The sequence below is a fragment of the Heptranchias perlo genome, chromosome 9 (genome assembly GCF_035084215.1).
Source record: "Heptranchias perlo isolate sHepPer1 chromosome 9, sHepPer1.hap1, whole genome shotgun sequence".
NCBI classification, from domain to species: Eukaryota; Metazoa; Chordata; class Chondrichthyes; order Hexanchiformes; family Hexanchidae; genus Heptranchias; species Heptranchias perlo.
The window spans coordinates 81,884,571-81,908,630 of record NC_090333.1 but is presented as its reverse complement, the minus strand read 5'-3'; the positions used below and the strand labels follow the sequence as shown (position 1 = coordinate 81,908,630).

Below are 24,060 nucleotides of genomic sequence, written 5' to 3'. Positions count from 1 at the left end.
TTTAAAATATTTTGTAAAATGGCAATGTTTTCATTGCATCCAGATGTGGCTGTGACAAATCCCTTCTGACGAGGGTTCAATGTTATGGCCTCATTGATTCTAGAGGCTATAATCTTATTGAATAACCTAAGTACCACTGGTCCAATTGTAAGCAGCCTCCAGTTGTTATCTTTTAAAATTTCTGGCTCCTCACTCTTCGGAATCAGGACAGTGCGACTTTTCTTCAGAGCATTTGGAATATATGATGTTCTGAGCATGAGTGGGAATAATCTTGGGAGAAGAGAGGAGTCACCGCCATCTACCTTTTTAAGATCTTGCACGGTAACACCATCCAGACAGGAGACACTTCCTTCTCTCATTCCCTCGAACGTGAAATTGACTTCAGACACACTAATCGGCCGCATGAGATTAAAATTGTTGGCCATCATCGTACACCCAGAAAATTTGCCGATGTCGGCCTTGTTGTTTGGAATCTATAATTTGTTTCCAAAGTGGGTCTGAAGCTCTTCCTCGTTCAACGGACATACGATTTGTGCGGGTCCACCCATTATTTGGCAGGCCAACTTCTTTGTCTTTACAATACATGGATTGTATAGTTTTGAATTCTGCTTTGCGCATGGCGTACCTCCTAAGGTGTCCACTATTACGCCTCCCCGTGGAATTATAGCTCTTATTTCTGCGAGTAGGTCTTGACTTGATCTTTCGTTGAGGTTGCTTTACCTCCTTGTCAATCAACCTCACAGTAATTTCCTCAATGTTATCCATAACTTGTTGTTCGAGCGGGGGAACTAAGTGGTCCTTTTAAAATCTCTTTGGAGGTATTATGAATATCGCGGAGATGTGTAAACCCTTTTGCTGGGTTTTTCCTTGTGGTATGATTGGACTGTAATAATTGACCAATTGGGGAATCACCCTCATTATTTGTATCGTCCTGAACAGTATCGCTATCCGCGCTATTATTATGTAGAGTTAATACTGCATCTTTGTTGACCTTCGTCAGGCAACGTCTTTTATCAGAAATCTGTTCATTTGCTTTTGTAACCAATTTTGATATTCCGATGTCCTAATTAACTTCTTTTTAAGGATAATGAGATTTTCCACTTCCTCCATATTGATCTTTTATTTGCCGCCTTCTTAGGACCAGAAGCTGCTATTCTCTTCTTATTCCTTAAGTCGGGATGGATATGTCTCTCATGTTGACCCAGACCAATCCTCGAAGAAAAGGACAATGGACACAATGAACGGGCAGACTGAGTGTCCAATGTATTCTGTTGGGTTCTCTTGCACTTTGAAAAGTGACATGCAATCGGGTGATATTCTCGTTACTATTACATTTAGAACATTCTGTAATCAATTTCGAAGTTGAATGTTTAACATTCATATGTTTTTTGAATATTGTATAGGTACTATAGTACACACTGCATAGTGTACATAACAGGCAGTCACTGGGATACAGTATTATTACCTCATTCTGTTGACTAGAGGTATTTTGAACATTAAAATTTAGTACTGCCGATTTTGTAGTTGTATCCGTTATATGGAAATCTGTATTATCATATTTATCCATCTCCTCTCTCCACAGGGTCGATGAATTACTAAAAGTCGAATTATAAAATATCTTGGTACGAACATGAGAGCTCCCGTCGGGAGGACCCCGATCGGTAATCATCTCTCAATATGTACTGGAGTCTCTTCTTTCAGCCCTATTGACCGAGGAACTCCTCTGCACCAAAGGCTGTTCAGAAATTAAAACAGGTCTAGTGTCTAAATGGTCACCCTCGTAGGTTTGCGTACACGAGTCTTTAGTTGTTGGGACCCCAGGAGCAGTTCCGACCATAATGCAGTTAAAACATTTTGCACCGGCAGTAACTGCGTATATATCGGCGGGGGAGTTTTCTCCCCCCAGACCTTCCCAACCGGATGTAGACACCCCGTAGGGTTGTCTAATAATTTAACATTTCCCCTCTTCTGCGGGTACTTGATCTTCGCAGATCGCTGTGACTTCTATAAGGAGATGTCAACTTAGCCGCACACAGAGCACATAATGTGTATGTTGTTTAGCGGGAACAACGTGGAGGTACGGCACCAAAGACCGAGAAGTCTAGGAGTCTTTCTATCTGTAACTGATTGTCATAGTTACTCCCGTTATTTCTGGCTCCTAGTTCTGGTCTGCCCCGCAAGTGGAAACATCTACCCTAGGCTACGTCTACCCTGTCAAACCCTTTCGAAATCTTCAAAGACCTCTATTGGGTCACCCCTCAGTCTTCTCTTTTCTGGAGAAAAGAGCCCCAATCTTTCCTGATAAGTATAACCTCTCAGTTCTGGTATCATCCTAGTAAATCTTTTTTGCACCTTCTCCAATGCCTCTATATCCTTTTTATAATATGGAGACCAGAACTGCGCCCAGTACTCCAGGTGTAATCTAACCCAGGTTCGATACAAGTTTAACATAACTTCTCTGCTTTTCAATTCTATCCCTCTAGAAATTAACCCCAGTGCTTGGTTTGCTTTTGTATGGCCTTACTAACCTGCGTCGTTACGATTAGTGATTTGTGTATCTGTACACCCAGATCCCTCTGCTGTTCTACCCCATTTAGACTCTTATTATCCGAGCAGTATGTGGCCCCCTTATTCTTCCTACCAAAATGTAATACGTCACACTTATCTAAAGAAACTCATTTGCCAATTACACACCCATTCTGCGAGTTTATTAATGTCTTCCTGTACTTAGTTGCAGTCCTCCTTGGTATTAACTATACTCCCCAATTTGGTGTTGTCTGCAAATTTTGAAATTGTACTTCCGATTCCTGAGTCCAAATCGTTTATGTAAATGGTGAACAACAGTGGTCCCAGGACTGATCCTTGTGGAACACTACAGTCTGAGTAACTACTTTTAACCCTTACTCTCTGTTTTCTGTTTTGTAGCCAGCTTCCTATCCATTCTGCTACCTGTCCCCCGACTCCACGTGCTCTGACCTTACTCTGCGGTACCTTATCAAAGGCCTTTTTAAAATCCAAATATGTTACATCTACTGCATTACCCTTATCTACCTAAATTAAATGGTATAATTTTAAAGGGTGTGCAGGAACAGAAAGACCTGGGGGTTCACATAACCAAATCTTTGAAGGTGGCAGGAAGCTGTTAAAAAAGCTCACAGGACCTGGGCTTTATAAATAGAGGCATAGAGTACAAAAGCAAGGAAGTTATAAATCACTGGTTAGGCGTCAGCTGGAGTATTGTGTCCAATTCTGGGCACCACACTTTAGGAAGGATGTCAAGGCCTTAGAGAGGGTGCAGAGGAGATTTACTCGAATGATACCAGGGATGGGGACTTCAGTTATATGGAGTGACTGGAGAAACCGGGATTCTTCTCCTTGGAGCAGAGAAAGTTAAGGGGAGATTTAATAGAGGTGTTCAAAATTATGAAGTGTTTTGATAAGAGTAGATAGGGAGAAACTGCTTCCACTGGTAGGAGGGTCAGTAACCAGAGGATACAGATTTAAGATAATTATAGAATCATAGAATCATAGAAGTTACAACATGGAAACAGGCCCTTCGGCCCAACATGTCCATGTCGCCCAGTTTATACCACTAAGCTAGTCCCAATTGCCTGCACTTGGCCCATATCCCTCGATACCCATCTTCCCCATGTAACTGTCCAAATGCTTTTTAAAAGACAAAATTGTACCCGCCTCTACTACTGCCTCTGGCAGCTCGTTCCAGACACTCACCACCCTTTGAGTGAAAAAATTGCCCCTCTGGATCCTTTTGTATCTCTCCCCTCTCACCTTAAATCTGTGCCCCCTCGTTATAGACTCCCCTACCTTTGGGAAAAGATTTTGACTATCGACCTTATCTATGCCCCTCATTATTTTATAGACTTCTATAAGATCACCCCTTAACCTCCTACTCTCCAGGGAATAAAGTCCCAGTCTGTCTAACCTCTCCCTGTAAGTCAAACCATCAAGTCCCGGTAGCATCCTAGTAAATCTTTTCTGCACTCTTTCTAGTTTAATAATATCCTTTCTATAATAGGGTGACCAGAACTGTACACAGTACTCCAAGTGTGGCCTCACCAATGCCCTGTACAACTTCAACAAGACAATTAGCAAAAGAGCCAGGGGGGAGATAAGAATTTATTTTACGCAGCGAGTTGTAATGATCTGGAATGCGCTGCCTGAAACGGTGGTGGAAGCAGATTCAACAGTGACTTTCAAAAGGGAATTGGATAAATACTTGAAAGGGAAAAATTTGCAGGGCTATGGGGAAAGGGCAGGGGAGTGGGACTAATTGGTTAGCTCTTTCAAAGAGCTGGCACAGACACAATGGGCTGATTGGCCTCCTTCTGTGCAGTATGATTCCATGATTCTACCTGAAACGTCATCTCTGTTTCTCTTTCCACAGATGCTGCCTGGCCTGCTGAGTGTTTCCAGCATCTGCTGGTTTTATTTCAGATTTGCAGCATCCGCAGTATTTTCCTTTTGTCATATACGTACCATCCTATTTTCTTTTGTTGTCCTTAATTTATAAACATGACTCCATGCGCTTAAATTCTGTACACGGCAAGAAAGCTTAGTGGATCCAATGGGTCCAAACCTTTCATAATTTTCAACAATTCTATCATATCCCCTCTCAGTCATCTCTTTTCAAGACAGAAAAGACCCAGGGAAGTCAAACTTTCCTCGTACTAAGTTCTGGGATCAACCGTGTAAATTCAACACACCGCACGTACACATAAAACAGGCTACAATGAGAGCTCAGCCTCCTCTAACTCACCGCTGGTCATGTGGGACACTTTGGCCAGCTTCTTCATTACGTTATCCAGCCGCGACTGCGTGCTATCCAACTCATAGGAGAACTCGTCAAGCATACTGTGGAGAGAAGAGGATATGCAGGCTGAAACATAAAACTGAAGAGCCGGCTCCAATTTCACCCTGTACATGCACTGAATTATTTATAGCACTGGTTCTTGACTCTGCTTTACATTTTATTTTCCTCCTCTCTCTCACATCAGGAGCCCAGTTATTATGCTTCTGCCAAGGCTACTCTAGCAACAAGGCAATTGATACCCACACCCTCACCACACATACAAACGCACATGCGTATGCACATGCACACCCTCCCCTCAAACGTGCACGCAAGACCCCCTCCCCTCCAATCACTCACCCTTCTCTCAAATGCACGTACAGACCCCCCCCAACCCCTCAAATACACACACAACCCCACCCCACCCCACTCCATACACAAGATAAAATATGTACTGTCAAGGCCCCCCCACCCACCTCGCTCAGCAACCTCTGCTCTTAAGTTCTTGTTTCGAATTATACTGATATAGGGGTCCCAGGTCCCAGATGCCATATTCCTACTTGTCATGTCACCTAAATGTTTGACAGCTTCGCTCCCTAATAGCTGAAAACAGGAGTGCTGGGAGGCTCAGCAAATCCAATAAGCATTAGGAATCAATGTATTTGTTTTGGCTCAAGGTGTGTGGTTAAGCAGGGAGAACAGTTTCATGCAGGTGAGAAGTACGAGACTGAGCCCAGTAGACCCAATGGCCTACTGAGTAAAGTCAATGCCAGCTCTAGAGACCAGATGGTCCCAGTTCAGTTTGCACTCTGTGCTCAGGTCAGCTGACCTCAGCCAAGGGACTAAAATGAGCATCAGTCAGCAAGGGGAAGAAATAACTCAGCACAGTTCCATTCATACCTATCCGAATGCAGCCAGTACCTGTCCAGCAATGCATTTTCTTCCCTTCCCCACATCTCTAGGATCCCCCAAGGATCTACCCTTGGCTCCCTCTTCTTGCTTATCTACAAGCTGCTTTTCTGTGACATCACCCACAGGATAAGGGTCAGCTTTTACACGCACTCCAACAATACCCAGCTCTACCTCTCCATCATCTCTCTCCACCCTTCCACTGTTTCCGTGTGTCAAGACTGACATCCAGTCTTGGATGTGTCACAACTTTAGTTCAGCATTGGGAACACCAAAGCCATTGTCCTCGACCCCCAACACAAACTCCACTCTTTTGTCACCGATTCCACCCCAACCCCGCCCCGCACTCTCAGGCTGAAGCAGACTGTTTGCAAATTCAGTGTCCTGTTTGACCCCGAGCCAAGCTTTAAACCCAACATCCTCTCCATCACCAACAGCGCTTAATTCCACCTTCGTAAGGTCATAGGAACAGGTGGAGGCCATTCAGCCCCTTGAGCCTGTTCTGCCATTCAATTAGATCATGGCTGATCTGTATCTTAACTCCATCTACCTGCCTTGGTTCCGTAACCTTTAATACCCTTACCTAACAAAAATCTATCAATCTCAAGTTTTGACATTTTCAATTGGCCCCCAGTCTCAACAGCTTTTTGGGAAAGAGTGTTCCAGATTCTCACTACCCTTTGTGTGTGGAAGTGCTTCCTGCCTGTGTAAAGAAGATTGCCCACTTTCTTCCTACCTCTGCTGCTGAAACCCTCATCCATCTCAGTCACCCACATTTGACTACTCCAACGCTCTCCTTGCTGGTCTCACCACTTCCACCCTCCAAAAATTCTGCCACCTATATCCATTCTCACATGAGGTCCCGCTCACCCCTTACCCCCCATCCTCACTGACCTACACTGCCTCCCTGTCCCCAATGTATTACATGTAAAATTATCACCTACAAGTCATTCCATAGCCTTGCCCCGCCCTATCTCTGGAATCCCGTGCAGCTCTAAATCCCCCTCCAAGTGCTCTGCTCCTCTGACTCTGGTGTTCTGCGTATCCCCCTCCTCCCTTCAGGCCATCATTGGAGGCAGAGCCTTCAGTCCCCTTGGGCCCACTCCCTGGAACTTGTGCGCTAAAACCTCGTCACTTTCAAAAACCTTTCAGTCACCCCTTGTAATCTCTTCCTTTCCAGCTCACCATACCTCTCCTTACACATATTTGTGAAGTACCTTGGGACGCCTCTTTTTTACATTAAAGGCGCCACCCAGGAACCTCTACCGGAAAGCATATGCGTGTCGGCACTGAGCGAGAGTAGGTTAAGGCTGGGCCATGGAACTCTTCCTGGTCGAATAACCTGCCGACACTTGCAGTCTAGGCTGGCACATGAAGAGAGGGCACTTGGCAAAAGGCTGCCAGGATTTGTGGAACTGCGCTCCAGCGCGAGTCAGTCGGTGACTTCAGGCGAAGAGGGGAGGAATGATTTTCACTCAGAACAAACCCACTTCCGTAGCATTAAGCATAGGAGGGGGGAGAAAGAAGGAAACTTAAAGCAAGTGAATGGCTGAACTGACACTCACACAGCTTGCTCGTCCAGCTCATTGCCAATCTTCTGCGACATGTTCTTCAAAACTCCAATACTGCCCGACACTAGCTCCAGCTGATCGTCCTGCTGCTCCGCGATCAACTGAACGGGACGGGAGACACAAAAATCATTACAAGATCCAAAAGTAGAGGTCATGCCCCACTAAGCTGTCACCACCCCCGCCCCCCCATTACCTGCCTTGGCCTCTCCCCACCAGCCTGTCACCCCCTATTACATAGGAACAGGAGTAGGCCATTTAGCCCCTCAAGCCTGTTCTGCTATTCAATGAGATCATGGCTGATCTGTGACCTCACTCCATATACCCAACGTAGCCCCATATCCCTTAATACCTTTGGTTAACTAAAATCTATCAATCTCATGTTTAAAATTAACAATTGAGGTAGCATCAACTGTCGTTTGCGGAAGAGAGTTCCAAACTTCTACCACCCTTTGCGTGTAGAAGTGTTTCCAAACTTCACTCCTGAAAGTCCTGGCTCTAATTTTTAGGCCATGTCCCCGAGTCCTAGATTCCCCAACCAGCGGAAATAGTTTCTCTCCATCTACCCTATCAGTTCCCCTTAATATCTTGAAAACTTTGATCAAATCACCCTTTAATCTTCTGAATTCCAGAGAATACAACCCTGGCTTGAGTAATCTCTCCTCATAATTTATCCTTTAGAGTCCAGGTATCATTCGAGTAAATCTACTCTGAACTCCCCCTAAGGTGTGGTGCCCAGAACTGAACACAGTATTCCAGGTGTGGTCTAACCAGGGCTTTGTATAGTGTAGCACAACTTCTACCCCCTTGAATTCTAGTCCTCGAGATATAAAGGCCAGCATTCCATTATCCTTTTTAATTATTTTCTGTACCTGTCCATGACATTTTAATGATCTATGTACATGGATCCCTAAGTCTCTTTGGACCTCCACTGTTTCGAGCTTTTCACCATTTAGAAAGTACTCTGATCTACCCTTTTTAGGTCCAAAGTGGATGACCTCACGCTTGCCTACATTGAAATCCATTTGCCGCAGTTTTGCCCATTCACTTAATCTATTAATATCTCTCTGTAATTTTATGCTTCCATCTACACTGCTTACAATGCTGCCTATCTTTGTGCCATCGGCAAACTTGGATATGTGGCTCTCTATCCAGTCATCTAAGTCGTTAATAAATACAATGAATAGTTGAGGCCCCAACACAGATCCCTGTGGGACATCACTAGTCACATCCTGCCAATCTGAGTACCTGTCTATTATCCCTACTCTATGTCTCCTGCCGCTCAGCCAATTTCTTAAACAGGTCAATAATTTGCCCTCAAGTGCACAAGTATTTTATACTTTCTGGCAACGATCAGGCCGCAAACAGCAGTTTTTCCTTGTCCAGTCCTTCTCCCTTTTTCACCTGAAGCACTGGCCTTTTGTTGCTGTTGTTCCGTGGGCATTCTGACAAATTTATTAGAGTTCTTTGAGGAAGTAACGGGCAGTGTGGATAAAGGGGAACCAATGGATGCAGTATATTTAGATTTCCAAAAGGCATTCGATAAGGTGCCACATAAAAGGTTACTGCACAAGATAAGAGCTCCTGGTGTTGGGGGTAATATACTGGCATGGATAGAGGATTGGCTAACTAACAGAAAACAAAGAGTCGGGATAAAAGGGTCATTTTCAAAATGGCAATCTGTAACTAGTGAGGTGCCGCAGGGATCAGTGCTGGGGCCTCAACTATTTACAATATATATCAATGACTTGGATGAAGAAAAGTGTGTCTTGTGGCCAAATTTGCTGATGATACAAAGATAGGTGGAAAAGCAAGTTGCAAGGAGGACACAAAATGTCTGTAAAGGGATATTGACAGGTTAAGCAAATGGGCAAAAATTTGGCAGATGGAATATAATGTGGGAAAATGTGAAGTCATCCACTTTGGGAGGAAAAATAAAAAAGCAAAATATTATTTGAATGGAGAAATACTACAAAATGCTGCAGTACAGAGGGATCTGGGTGTCCTCGTACATGAAACACAAAAAGTCAACACACAGGTGCAGCAGGTAATCCGGAAAGCAAATGGAATATTTGGCCTTTATTTCTAGGGGGATGGAGTATAAAAGCAGGGAAGTCATGCTACAACTGTACAGGGTGCTGGTGAGACCACACCTGGAGTACTGCGTACAGTTCTGGTGCCCTTATTTAAGGAAGGATATACTTGCATTGGAGGCAGTTCAGAGAAGGTTGATTCCGGGTATGGAAGGGTTGTCTTATGAGGAAAGATTGAACAGGTTGGGTCTATACTCATTGGAGTTTAGAAGAATGAGAGGAGACCTTATTGAAACATACAAGATTCTGTGGGGACTCGATAGGATAAATGCTGAGAGGATGTTACCCCTCATGGGGGAATCTAAAACTAGGGGGCATAGTCTCAGAATAAGGGGTTGCCCGTTTAAGACGGAAATGAGGAGGAATTTCTTCTCCCAGAGGGTCGTGAATCTTTGGAATTCTTTACCCCAAAAAGCTGTGGAGGCTGAGTCATTGAATACATTCAAGGCTGAGTTAGACAAATTTTTGATCAGCAAGGGAGTCAAAGGATATGGGGAAAGGGCAGGAAAGTGGAGTTGAGGTAAAAATCAGATCAGCCATGATCTCATTGAATGGCAGAGCAGGCTCGAGGGGCCGAATGGCCTACTCCTGCTCCTATCTCTTATGGTCTTATGGCAATCGCTCCAGCAACACGCGCAACTGGTCAGCCACCACCTATCAGTCCAGGGAGTGGTGGCAGGCCATTCGACCGTGAGGAGCATCACAGCCTGGCTCTGTGCTCCGCCGGTATCCACAGACATGCACACTGCAGAATACATCACTGGACATCTATCAGGAACAGGAACCCGGGCTGATTTCACCCCCCCACCGCCACCTCCACCGCCCTGCCCCCCCCGCGCCCCACCCCCCACCTCCCCCGGGCTGATGAAGCCAGTTTAACGGTCCCTACAGCTGAGATTAGCTGGCTCAGCGCAGCCCTGGAATCAAATTTGCAACCTGCTGGTGTGCACTGCACTGTCGGACAGAGGGTACCTTTACCCCCGTCCTCTCAGCCTGCAGACACACTGCTCACTCCCTGCCCGGTTACCTGCTGTTGGACGTGTTGGTCCTCGATGAAATGTGAATTGACCGCTTGCAGCTCTTGATCCAGCCGGCTGTACTTATCTGAAGTGGAGCTCGGTCCCTGACTTGTCCTGGAGCTTAGCAGTGCCTGCACACAGACAGCAAAAATAAAAAATAGACCATTCAATGGACAGCATGTGCCTTGTATTTCACTGACAGGCAAAGAAAGACTTGTATTTACAAACCACCATATGTTTCACAGAAATGCCTCAAGGCACTTTACATACAGTGAATCACTTTAGAGTGAAGTGCCTTGCAGCAGCCATTTTGCACACAGCAAGGTCCCACATTAAAAACAATGAGAATAAAAGAAAAGAAAGAAAGACTTGCATTTGATGACCTCAGGATGTCCCAAAGCACTTTACAGCCAATGAAATATTTTTGAAATGTAGTCACTGTTGTAATGTAGGGAAACATTGGCAGCCAATTTGCACACAGCAAAATCCCACAAACAGCAATGAGATAACAATCAGATAATCTGATTTTAGGTGTTGGTTGAGGGATAAATACTGGCCAGGACACCGGGGAGAACTCCCCTGGTCTTCTTCAAAATAGGACTGTGGGATCTTTTACATCCACCTGAGAGAGCAGAAGGGGTCTCAGTTTAACATCTCACCTCATCGGCACGGGCTCAATGGGCCAAATGGCCTCCTCCTGTGCAGTAACCAGTCTATGAACACCTGCATAGACCTGTTGGGCTGAATGGCCTGTTTCTGTGCTGTAAAATTCTATGTAATTCTACATGAAAGACGGCACCTCCTACAGTGCAGCACTCCCTCAGTAATGCATTGGGAGTGTAAGCCTAGATTATGTGCTCAAGTCTCTGGAATGGGACTTGAACCCACAACCTTCTGACTCAGAGGTGAGAGTGCTACCCATTCAGTCATGGCTGACACCCTAATGACCAATTAATCTGATTTTAGTGGGATCGATTTGAGGGAATGTTGCCCAGCATTCCAGAAGAATTCAGAGAGCGGACAGCCAATGTTCACCAGATTTCTGTGACATGTGGTTTCCAGCTGGGGTCATCCAGGCAGCAATCAGGAGCAGGAAAACTGGCCATGTTTTCCTCCCCGGGGGATACTGAGGCCAACTGGAGCACCCAACAGCCGCCCCAGCTGAAAATGGCCAACTCAGCCGAAGGGACGGAACCTATATCCTGGGCATCTTGGTACCACACTAGCCCATGCTGGGCCATCAGGGGAGCTCATTGAAATAAGAGTGCCTTCAGAGGAACGTTACAATAGTGAGGGTTATTTTAATGAAATCACAGTTCTGGTTAATTGTGCCGAACAGCTTAAAGTGGATAAGTGCTCTGCATGGTACGTGCATATCTACATGTGGGGAGGAATGCTCTTCAGACTCTTCAACCCATTGCAAAATGCCGTTAATTTTTCAGACAAGTGATTCCAAACTCATGGAATGGAGTTCTTGGCTAATCTGTGTAATATTAAAAGGTGCTGCTGACACTATCTATGAATATCCCACCCAGAAAACCAGGTTGGCTGCAGACATTACCCAAAGAGCCATGAGATGTCTCAGCTGTGGTGACGTTTACTGATGAGGTTTCTTAGTATGCTTAGTTGTAAACACACCACTAATCGGCAATAATAAAGTCCAGTCAGAAATATAAGATAGTCGCTAATAAATCCAATAAGGAATTCAGGAGAAACTTCTTTACTCAGAGAATGGTTAGAATGCGGAACTCACTACCACATGGAGTGGTTGAGGTGAATAGCATAGATGCATTTAAGGGGAAGCTAGATTAACACAAGAGGGAGAAAGGAATAGAAGGATATGCTGATAGGGTGAGATGAAGTAAGGTGGGAGGAGGCTCGTGTGGAGCATAAACACCGGCACAGACCAGTTGGGCCGAATTGCCTGATTCTGTGCTGTAAAATTCTATGTAATTCTACGTCAAACGCAGGCTACTAACCAGTCTGTTCTTTTGATCCACCAGCGCCTGCACCGAGGAACTGGACATGTGATCTTTCATTTCCTGTAAAGACAACTAAAAAGATTGGTATTCACGATAGCAGATAACTGCGTAAATCTCATCAGAAAAGGAAGTTATCTGCGGCAGTGAGCCAGCCTCTGTCTGTTGGGTTACTGATTTACATCTGTACCGAGTAAAGCTCCCTTTACACTGTCCCATCAAACACTCCCAGGGTAGGTACAGCATGGGTTAGATACAAAGTAAAGCTCCCTCTACACTGTCCCATCAAACACTCCTAGTGCAGGTACATCACGGTTTAGATACAGGGTAATGCTCCCTCTACTCACCCCTACTGCATTAGTGAGACATTTTTGCACTTCCCACACCAGTGGTCCTGTGGGACAGTTCTGTGACATGAGCCCCCGTGACCATTAGGGTTCTCTGACTCATTAGACCTCTCCATGCCAAGTCCTAGACAGCTTTGAGCCAGTCACTTAGTGATTCACCCTCTGATTTTCACACCCTCGCCCTGCTCATCGCTTTGCTGGCTGAACACGCGACCTCATGTTTCTAGGGGTAAATCATGGCTACAAACCCCACCTTAGCAGTGAAAAAAACACAAAGTCCATGAAAACCCCACCGCTGCAAATATTGCAACAGCTCCAGGGCTTTTTGTCTCAGCTGTTCCCACTATTCCCAATGAAATAATGTGATCATAGGAATAGGAACATAGGTACAGGAGTAGGCCATTCAGCTCCTCGTGCCTGCTCCGCCATTTGATAAGATCATGGCTGATCTGTGATCTAACTTACCATATACCTGCCTTTGGCCCATATCCCTTAATACCTTTGGTTGCCAAAAAGCTATCTATCTCAGATTTAAATTTAGCAATTGAGCTAGTATCAATTGCTGTTTGCGGAAGAGTTCCAAACTTCTACCACCCTTTGTATGTAGAAATGTTTTCTAATCTCGCTCCTGAAAGGTCTGGCTCTAATTTTTAGACTGTGCCCCCTACTCCTAAAATCCCCAACCAGCAGAAGTAGTTTCTCTCTATCCACCCTATCTGTTCCCCTTAATATCTTATAAACTTCGATCAGATCACCCCTTAACCTTCGAAACTCTAGAGAATACAACCCCAATTTGTGTAATCTTTCCTCGTAACTTAACCCTTGAAGTCCGGGTATCATTCTAGTAAACCTACGCTGAACTCCCTCCAAGGCCAATACGTGCTTCCGAAGGTGCGGTGCCCAGAACTGCTCACAGTACTCCAGGTGCGGTCTAACCAGGGTTTTGTATAGCTGCAGCATAACTTCTGCCCCCTTGATCGACAGAGCATCTGGGACGCAAAGGAGGCTGTCTGTGAAAATCTTCACAGTTTCAGCATTTCCACAAGGCTGTGGAAGTCCTTTTCTCTGCTTCCCATAAGAACTCAGCAATATCATAAGAGTACAGTCCGTGTAAAGATCCCCCGTACAGAGCCAGATAACATGGTCTTCCAACTTTTAAAAAAAAATTATTCTTGGCTGTGGGCGTCACTGGCAAGGCTGACATTTAGTGCCCATCCCTAGTTGCCCTGATGACTGAATGGCTAGCTGGGCTACTTCAGGGGGCACTTAAAAGCATGGGACTGGAGTCACATACAGAGCAGACCGAGAAAAGGCAGCAGGTTCCCTTTCCTAGAGAGCTGGGTTTGTAACAACAATACGACAACTTCTTGGTCACTTTTACTGATTCCAGCTTTTTACCTGCCATGGCGGGATTTGAACTCACATTCTCTGAATTATTAGTCCAGCCTCTACGACACTATACTACCGTTCTCCATGTGTTTAATAATAAAGTATTGGTGGTACAATTGAGAGGGCAACAGCACTTGGCCTTCTGCCTCTCCCTGTCGCCACAAAACCTTCCAGGTCCTGCTTTATATACCCAACTTCCCCTTCCCCAGCAGTGGGAGCAGCCAGTAACCTCACCTTCCCACAGCCCAGCCCCTCTGGACCGTTTTTAGTGTAACTCATAGAAAGCACACACTTTCTCATCTGTCTGTAACACGTCAACAGGACTTACCTTTACAATTTGCTTTGTGCTGGTGATGAATGCTTTCCTTTTGCTCAGTTCCGCTGGATCGAGGTTAAACTTCCGAGGGTTTGTCTCCACGATACGTACATTGCAGTTAAGGCAAAGTGACTTACATGTGCATGGTAGACTGATAGTTTTATACTCAACAACAACAACTTGCATTTATATAGCGCCTTTAAAATAGTAAAATATCCCATGGCGCTTTACAAAAGTGTAATCAGACCAAAAAATAATTACTCAGATGACTGGCACATTTTACAGCTTTACAATCCAAGACAAATTCTGTAATTCGACAGAATGATGGCCTTGGCACCACAGAATGGAAACGTGCCCTTAATACCGAATCTCAACATTACACCTTTTCCCTCCCTCTTTCCGCACCATGCAACTTCCCAGCCAAGCGTGCAAGTGGTGACCTCCTCCCAACCTGACACTCTTAAGACCTGCCTTTAGTTAGTACGAGAGGGTGACTCATCCTGTGATCTCCCATCCCTGTGGGTGATGCATGACCTCCGTTTGGTGCCACAATACCATCACTTACTGTAAAGATGGCAGATCCGATTTCACCGCTGCCTATACCCAACCTTACATAAAATTACAGTTTATACCTTTATAAAACACTGGTTCGTCCACAACTGGTGTATTGTGTCCGATTCTGGGCAGGGCACTTTAGGAAGGATGCGAAGGCCTTAGAGAGGGTGCAGAAAAGATTTACTAGAATGATTCAGGGATGAGGGACTTCAGTTACGTGGATAGACTGAAGAAGCTGGGATTGTTCTCCTTAGAGCAGAGAAGGTTGAGAGGAGATTTGATAGAAGTATTCAAAATCATGAACAGTTTAGATAGAGTAAACAAAGTGAAACCGTTCCCATTGGCGGAAGGGTCGAGAACCAGGGGGCACAGATTTAAGGTGATTGGCAAAAGAACCAAAGGCGACATGAGGAAAAACTTTTTTCACTTAGCGAGTAGTTATGATCTGGAACGCGCTGCCCGAAAGGGTGGTAGAAGCTGATTCAATCGTGGCTTTCAAAAAGGAATTGGATAAGTACTTGGGGGAAAAAAATTTGCAGGGCTACGGGGAAGGAGCGGGGGAATGGGACTAACTGGATTGCCCTTACAAGAGCTGGCACAGGCTCGATGGGCTGAGTGGCCTCCTACTGTGCTGCAACTTTTCTTTGATTCTATTCTAGCAATTGATTTTCCCACTTGCTAACATGGTAGAGACTCATTCTCCTCCCTTGCTGCGTGCCACCAAGACCCCGTGAAATTAATTAGCTTCCGTGAGGGTAAGCTCACTAAAACTATGAGCATTATCGATTTGCTACTTTGCTTAGTAAAGCACAAGTATCGATGCAATACAACATTTAATGGAAAAGGTTGAATTCTCCCAAATATTAGCTATTAGAAATGCTGATATTTGGGATTTTTCAGAATCTTTGGTGTATTTGCATGTTGGAACTTTCAATGTATGCTGAATCTCACCTCCAACAGGGTAACACATGGCCTGAGGTGCACTACAAAGCATGGACACAGCACAGTGAATATGTCAATCTCAGAGTGATTCTCTTGCAACCTCTCACAAAGTTATATTGGTAGCCCTCGAATCTCTCGGGGCTTCGACAGGCCGCGGCATCACGGCATCTTAGGGCTTACCTGCCAAACTGGACATGTGACATTGATACAAACATTGGGACCTCTGCTGTAAACACCAACCGGTTATTCGCACACGCAGCACCAATGAGGCAAAACCGTCACGATGCTGTTGGAAATGGCTTTGAAGGAGGAACCATGGCAGTACAGTGTTACCCTCACTTTGAACAGCTGCAATTAAAGGATATTGATTGTCTCATCGAGGTCCTCCAGGTCCCACTCGATACTACGGAGACTGTTCCTCAACTCATTGGTTGTCCAGTCACACTCTTCTTTGCTGGCCGAAGAGGGATCTTCCAGCAGCTCGGCCCATCGCTGGTACAGTCCTTGAGCAGTATTCACTGCTTTCTGCACTTCGCTGGAAGAAAGGACACAGCATTAAACTTGTAGGCACTGGCTACTGCTACCATCCAGATCTTGAAACAGAGCGGCAAAGTCCCATTAATCCCCACTCGTGCACTTCCATGTACCTTCTTAGAGTGAGCCAGGGCTCAGTGGGTAGCACTCTCGCCTCTGAGTCAGAAGGTTGTGGGGTTCAGGCCCCACTCCAGAGACCTGAACCCATAATCCAGGCTGACACTCCAATGCAGTATTGAGGGAGTGCTGCACTGTCGGAGATGCCGTCTTACAGATGATACATTAAACCGAGGCCCTGTCTGCCCCCTCAGGCGGATGTAAAAGATCCCATGGCACTATTTCAAAGAAGAGCAGGAGAGTTCTCCCCGGTGTCCTGCCTAATACTTATCCCTCAACCAACATCACTAAGATTAACTTTGTCGCATTGCTGCTGTTTGTGGGACCTTGCTGTGTGCAAATTGGCTGTAAAGTGCTTTGAAACGTCTTGAGGTTATGAAAGGTGCTACATAAACCCAAGTTTCTTTTTCTATAGAGTGCCCCCAGCTAGTGGCATTGCAGGGGTCATGTTTGGCTCCATTAGTCCTTGTTGCACACGTTCATTGTTTTTTGCTGGTCCACTTTTTCTGTGCTGGTCACTTTCTCAACAAGATTGGTCTGCATTCTACAGAACAGCAGCGCTGTGTGGAAATTGTCCTCAGCACCACCGGGGCAGGAAGCAGCCTGTTCCTAATCGCTAGCTTGTGACTCCTGGACTGGAGAGTCTGCACGCTTGGGTGGAGACTACATTGAGCTTAGCTGTGATGGCCCTCAGTTGAAAAACCAGTCTGGGCTCACACCTGAAGAACAGCCACTTGGGCCAGGAAACAGAAGGTGGCTGATGCCTGAGGACAACGAGCAAGAGTCAGCGCATTCAGGATAGGAAGGGTGAAGAACAGAGGAGACAAAAATGGGGAGGATCTCATCCTCTTTTAATCCATTAACAATAAAATTGATGGCATTATGAAGAACATTGCAGTGCTGGAGAGGGAGGATACCCTTGAGGGGTCAAAGACAGAATCTATTTGGTTAGCGTTAAGAAACAATAGAAGCGCCATTAAACAAAGTAAGAAATAGGAGCAGAAGCTGGCCCTACGGCCCCTCGAGCCTGCTCCGCCATTCAATCAGATCATGGCTGATCTTCAACCTCAACTCCACTTTCCTGCCCGATCCCCATATCCCTTGATTCCCCTAGCGTCCAAAAATTTATCTCTCTCAGCCTTGAATATACTCAACAACTCAGCATCCACTGCCCTCTGGGGTAGAGAATTCCAAAGATTCACAACCCTCCGAGTGAAGAAGTTCCTCATCTCAGCTGACCCCTTATCCTGTGTCTATGCCCTCCGGTTCTAGACTCTCCAGCCAGAGGAAACAACCTCAGCATCTACCCTGTCAAGCCCCCTCAGAATCTTGTATATTTCTATGAGATCACCTCTCATTCTTCTAAACTCCAGAGAGTATAGACCCATTTTACTCAACCTCTACTCATAGGAAAACCCTCTCATCCCAGGAATTAATCTAGTGAACCATCGTTGCACTGCCTCTAAGGCAAGTATATACTTCCTTAGATAAGGGGACCAAAACTGTAGACAGTATTCCAGATAAGGTCTCACTAAAGCCCTGTACAATTGTAGTAAGACTTCCTTACTCTTGTACTCCAACCCCTACTTTCACTACTGGGTGTATTCTATAGGCCACCAACTAGTGGGAAGGATATGGAGAAGCAAATTTGCAGAGAAATTACAGAGAGGAGCAAGAACTATACAGTAGTCATAATGGGGGACTTCAACTATTCTAATATAGACTGGGATAGTAATAGTGTAAAAGACAATGAGGGGAGGAATTTCTGAAATGTATTCAGGAGAACTTTCTTGATCAGTATGTTTCCGGCCCAACAAGGAAGGAGGCATTGCTGGATCTAGTTCTAGGGAATGAAGAGGGTTAAGTGGGGGAACATTTAGGGAACAGTGATCGTAGTATCATAAGGTTTAGATTAGTTATGGAAAAGGACAAGGAGCAATCTAAAGTAAAAATACATAAAGGAGGAGGGCCAATTTCAGTGGAGTGAGAACGGATCTGGCCCGGGTAAACTGGAATCAAAGATTGGCAGGCAAAACTGTAATCGAACAATGGACGGCCTTTAAAGAGGAGATGGTTCGGGTACAGTCTAGGTACATTCCCACGAGGGGGAAAGGTAGGGCAACTAAAGCCAGAGCTCCCTGGATGGTGAAAGAGATAGAGAGTAAGATAAAGCAGGAAAAGGAGGCGTATGACAAATGTCAGGTTGATAATACAAGTGAGAACCAGGCAGAATATAGAAAGTACAGAGGAGTGAAAAAGGCAAAGAGACAGTATGGGAATAGACTGGCAGCTATCATAAAAGGGAATCCAAAAGTCTTCTATAGGCATATAAATAGTAAACGGGTAGTAAGAGGAGGGGTGATGCCTATTATGGACCAAAAAGGAGATCTACGCATGGAAGCAGAGGGCATGGCAGGGGTACTAAATGAGTACTTTGCATCTGTCTTTACCAAGGAAGAAGATGCTGCCTAAGTCACAGCAAAAGAGGAGGTAGTTGAGATGCTGGATGGGCTAAAAATTGATAAAGAGGAGGTACTAGAAAGGCTGGCTGTACTTAAAGTAGATAAGTCACCAGGTCCGGATGGGATGCATCCTAGGTTGCTGAGGGAAGTAAAGGTGGAAATTGCAGAGGTACTGGCCATAATCTTCCAAACACCCTTAGATACAGGGGTGGTACAATTTCAAAATTTACAGATGACACAAAACTTGGAAGTGCAGTGAACAGTGAGGAGGATAGTGATAGACTTCAAGAGGATATAGACAGGCTGGTGGAATGGGCGGACACGTGGCAGATGAAATTTAACGTAGAGAAGTGCAAAGTGATACACTTCAGCAGGAAAAATGATGAGGTGCAATATAAACTAAATGGTATAATTCTAAAGGGGATGCAGGAACAGAGAGACCTGGGGGTATATGTGCACAAATCTTTGAAGGTGGCAGGACAGGTTGAGAAAGTAGTTAAAAAAGCATAAGTTATCCTGAGCTTTATAAATAAAGGCAGAGTACAAAAGTAAGGAAGTTATGATGAACCTTTATAAAACACTGGTTCGGCCACAGCTGGAGTATTGTGTCCAATTCTGGGTACCGCACTTTAGGAAGGATGTGGAGGCCTTGGAGAGGATGCAGAAAAGATTTACTAGAATGATTCCAGGAATGAGCGACTTCAGTTATGTGGATAGACTGGAGAAGCTGGGGTTGTTCTCCTTAGAAAGGATGATGGAAGCAGGTTCATTCGTGGCTTTCAAAAAGGAATTGGATAAATACTTGAAGGGAAAAAAATTTGCAGGGCTACGGGGAAAGAGTGGAGGAATGGGACTAACTGGATTGCTCTTACAAAGAGCCGGCACTGGCTCGATGGGCCAAATGGCCTCCTTCTGTGCTGTAACCATTCTATGATTCTATGGTCTGCTTAGTTTAATCACTATAAATATCTTCAATTTACCCATTATTTCAACTTATCACTATATACATACACTTCCTTCACCCCCATTTCCTGGTGTATCAAAAAAAGTACACACGTGTGCATGAACACAATCCTATCCTCACCAAACACACCCACATTTTGCAGCAGCACTCAATGGATAACTGTCTGAACAGGGATCTTGGCTGATATTTGCCCCTTCCTAACCCAAGGTCAACTTGAATTGACCCGAGATAAACTGCAGCACCCCAACTGCAATCAGTTAACTCAGCAAAGGACAGGGAACATCCAGGAGCATATTTACCCAAAAGCAGAGAAAATCTTTCATCTCCACTTTTAGCTCTCATTAGCAGGTCACCATTTTAGTCAGAACAAGAGAATAAAAAACATCAGTGGGGAGTATAAAGGCTGAAAATTACACCTACAGTTTAGATCATATCAGTAAAACATTCAGGCTTCACTCGTGACTTAAGATGTAACCCGAAGCCATACATGTTCTATGCATAAATTATTCAAATCTCTGTAACTCAATCCCGGGTATCCGTTATTCTATATATAAACCATCCAAACCAACTCGATTAAAGTCCAGCCTGTAACTTACTCCCGGGTATCTGATATTCTGTATATAAACCATCCAAACCAACTTGATTAGAATCTAGCCTGAAACTCACTCACAGATATATTATTCTATAAAAAAAAACAACCGAACCCCTCGATTAGATTCCAGCCTGTAACTCACTCCTGGGTATCTGTTATTCGATATATAAATCCCCCGAACCCCTCGATTAGATTCCAGCCTGGAACTCACTCCCGGGTATCTGTTATTCTATATATAAACCCTGCAAACCCCTCGATTAGATTCCAGTCTGTAACTCACTCCTGGGTATCTGTTATTCTATATATAAACCCTGCAAACCCCTCGATTAGATTCCAGTCTGTAACTCACTCCCGGGTATCTGTTATTCTATATATAAACCCTGCAAACCCCTCGATTAGATTCCAGTCTGTAACTCACTCCCGGGTATCTGTTATTCTATATATAAACCCTCCGGACCCCTCGATTAGATTCCAGTCTGTAACTCACTCCCGGGTATCTGTTATTCTATATATAAACCACCCGAACCCCTCGATTAGATTCCAGCCTGCAACTCACTCCCGGGTATCTGTTATTCTATATATAAACCACCCGAACCCCTCGATTAGATTCCAGCCTGTAACTCACTCCCGGGTATCTGTTATTCTATATATAAACCACCCGAACCCCTCGATTAGATTCCAGCCTGTAACTCACTCCCGGGTATCTGTTATTCTATATATAAACCCCCCGAACCCCTCGATTAGATTCCAGCCTGTAACTCCCTCCCGGGTATCTGTTATTCTATATATAAACCACCCGAACCCCTCGATTAGATCCCAGTCTGTAACTCACTCCCGGGTATCTGTTATTCTATATAAAAACCCCCCGAACCCCTCGATTAGATTCCAGCCTGTAACTCACTCCCGGGTATCTGTTATTCGATATATAAACCCCCCGAACCCCTCGATTAGATTCCAGTCTGTAACTCACTCCCGGGTATCTGTTATTCTATATATAACCCCCCGAACCCCTCGATTAGATTCCAGCCTGTAACTCACTCCCGGGTATCTGTTATTCTATATATAAACCCCCGAACCCCTCGATTAGATTCCAGCCTGTAACTCACTCCCGGGTATCTGTTATTCTATATATAAACCACCCGAACCCCTCGATTAGATTCCAGCCTGTAACTCACTCCCGGGTATCTGTTATTCTATATATAAACCCCCCGAACCCCTCGATTAGATTCCAGCCTGTAACTCCCTCCCGGGTATCTGTTATTCTATATATAAACCACCCGAACCCCTCGATTAGATCCCAGTCTGTAACTCACTCCCGGGTATGTTATTCTATATATAAACCCCCCGAACCCCTCGATTAGATTCCAGCCTGTAACTCACTCCCGGGTATCTGTTATTCTATATATAAACCCCCCGAACCCCTCGATTAGATTCCAGTCTGTAACTCACTCCCGGGTATCTGTTATTCTATATATAAACCCCCCGAACCCCTCGATTAGATTCCAGCCTGTAACTCACTCCCGGGTATCTGTTATTCTATATATAAACCCCCCGAACCCCTCGATTAGATTCCAGCCTGTAACTCACTCCCGGGTATCTGTTATTCTATATATAAACCCCCTGAACCCCTCGATTAGATTCCAGCCTGTAACTCACTCCCGGGTATCTGTTATTCTGTATATAAACCCCCGAACCCCTCGATTAGATTCCAGCCTGTAACTCACTCCCGGGTATCTGTTATTCTATATATAAACCCCCGAACCCCTCGATTAGATTCCAGCCTGTAACTCACTCCCGGGTATCTGTTATTCTATATATAAACCCCCTGAACCCCTCGATTAGATTCCAGCCTGTAACTCACTCCCGGGTATCTGTTATTCTGTATATAAACCCCCGAACCCCTCGATTAGATTCCAGCCTGTAACTCACTCCCGGGTACCTGTTATTCTATATATAAACCCCCCCGAACCCCTCGATTAGATTCCAGCCTGTAACTCACTCCCGGGTATCTGTTATTCTATATATAAACCCCCGAACCCCTCGATTAGATTCCAGCCTGTAACTCACTCCCGGGTATCTGTTATTCTATATATAAACCCCCTGAACCCCTCGATTAGATTCCAGTCTGTAACTCACTCCCGGGTATCTGTTATTCTATATATAAACCCCCTGAACCCCTCGATTAGATTCCAGCCTGTAACTCACTCCCGGGTATCTGTTATTCTATATATAAACCCCCCCGAACCCCTCGATTAGATTCCAGCCTGTAACTCACTCCCAGGTATCTGTTATTCTATATATAAACCCCCGAACCCCTCGATTAGATTCCAGCCTGTAACTCACTCCCGGGTATCTGTTATTCTATATATAAACCCCCTGAACCCCTCGATTAGATTCCAGCCTGTAACTCACTCCCGGGTATCTGTTATTCTATATATAAACCCCCTGAACCCCTCGATTAGATTCCAGCCTGTAACTCACTCCCGGGTATCTGTTATTCTATATATAAACCCCCTGAACCCCTGGATTAGATTCCAGTTGGGGCGTGCACGTGAGAGAGACGGGGGAGGGGCGGAGGTGTTTGAGAGAGAGAGATGTGTGTGTTTGTGAGCGGGCGAGAGGGGGGGGTGCGTTTGAGAGAGAGATTTAAATACAGAGGCCTACTATTCTGTGCAGTTTTTGAAGAGGTGCGGCCCTCGGTCAGATTGACAGCAGCAGCTCACCACCTGCACCCCGGCCACCTTTGCCTGTGCCCGTGCCCGCGGTGCGGCCCGGCCCGGGGCCCCTTCCCCCACAGACCGGCCCGGCCCGGCCCGGGGCCCCTTCCCGTTGCTTACCCTTTAACCACGAAGAAAGGGTCCGCCATGGACATGATGACGGCGAGGTTGGTGGAGATGAGTCCCTTTAAGAAGCGGCGCTCATACCAGGGCCGGGAGCAGACGCGCACCCCGCGGCTCTCTCTCTCTTTCCCTTTAATTCTTTCTCCTCAATCCGTCTCCACCGCCGCCATTTTCCTCCCTTCTTACCCACAGTAACTACTGCCGGGTCAGAGGTCATTGGGCGCAGTCTCAGCGGCAGGGCGGTTGCTATGGGTTACAGTGCCAGCTTGCCCCTTCACCTGGGACTCCTTTCCTCATTTTCTCTCACTCCCTTTTCTTTCTCTTATGCTCTTTCAGACGCATTCTTTCAATCCCTCGCTTTTCTCTCTCTCATGCTCTTTCTCTTCTCACTCTCCTTTCTCTTACTCTTTCACTCTCTTCTTTCTCAGAGGTTCATATACATTGGAACCTCACTCTTTGGAATCTATATGCTGCCAAGTTTACCAATCCTGCTTCCCTCCAATGACTTTGCTCCATCCTACCACTGCAGCCTCCTCCAGCCCTATGTCCTCTCTGGCTCCCCACACCCTCACTCTCCTTCATGACCAATGGCAGAGTCTTCACTCACCTCTTCCTAAACCCATTGGC

At 45.4% G+C, this 24,060-nt stretch overlaps 1 protein-coding gene across 1 annotated transcript in view; it reads right to left on the bottom strand.

Annotated features, from left to right (window-relative positions):
• Positions 1-23,615, bottom strand: part of stx6 (syntaxin 6) — a 40,441-nt gene extending 16,826 nt beyond the window's left edge. Inside the window, exons 1-7 of the mRNA XM_067990813.1 lie at positions 23,431-23,615; positions 16,290-16,459; positions 14,440-14,534; positions 12,376-12,438; positions 10,405-10,527; positions 7,282-7,388; positions 4,778-4,872 (exon numbers count right to left, since the gene is read on the bottom strand). Coding sequence (XP_067846914.1) covers positions 4,778-4,872; positions 7,282-7,388; positions 10,405-10,527; positions 12,376-12,438; positions 14,440-14,534; positions 16,290-16,459; positions 23,431-23,465 — 688 coding nt within the window. The 5' untranslated portion in view covers positions 23,466-23,615. The remainder of the gene's footprint in view (positions 1-4,777; positions 4,873-7,281; positions 7,389-10,404; positions 10,528-12,375; positions 12,439-14,439; positions 14,535-16,289; positions 16,460-23,430) is intronic.
• Between the last annotated feature and the right edge of the window lie 445 nt (positions 23,616-24,060).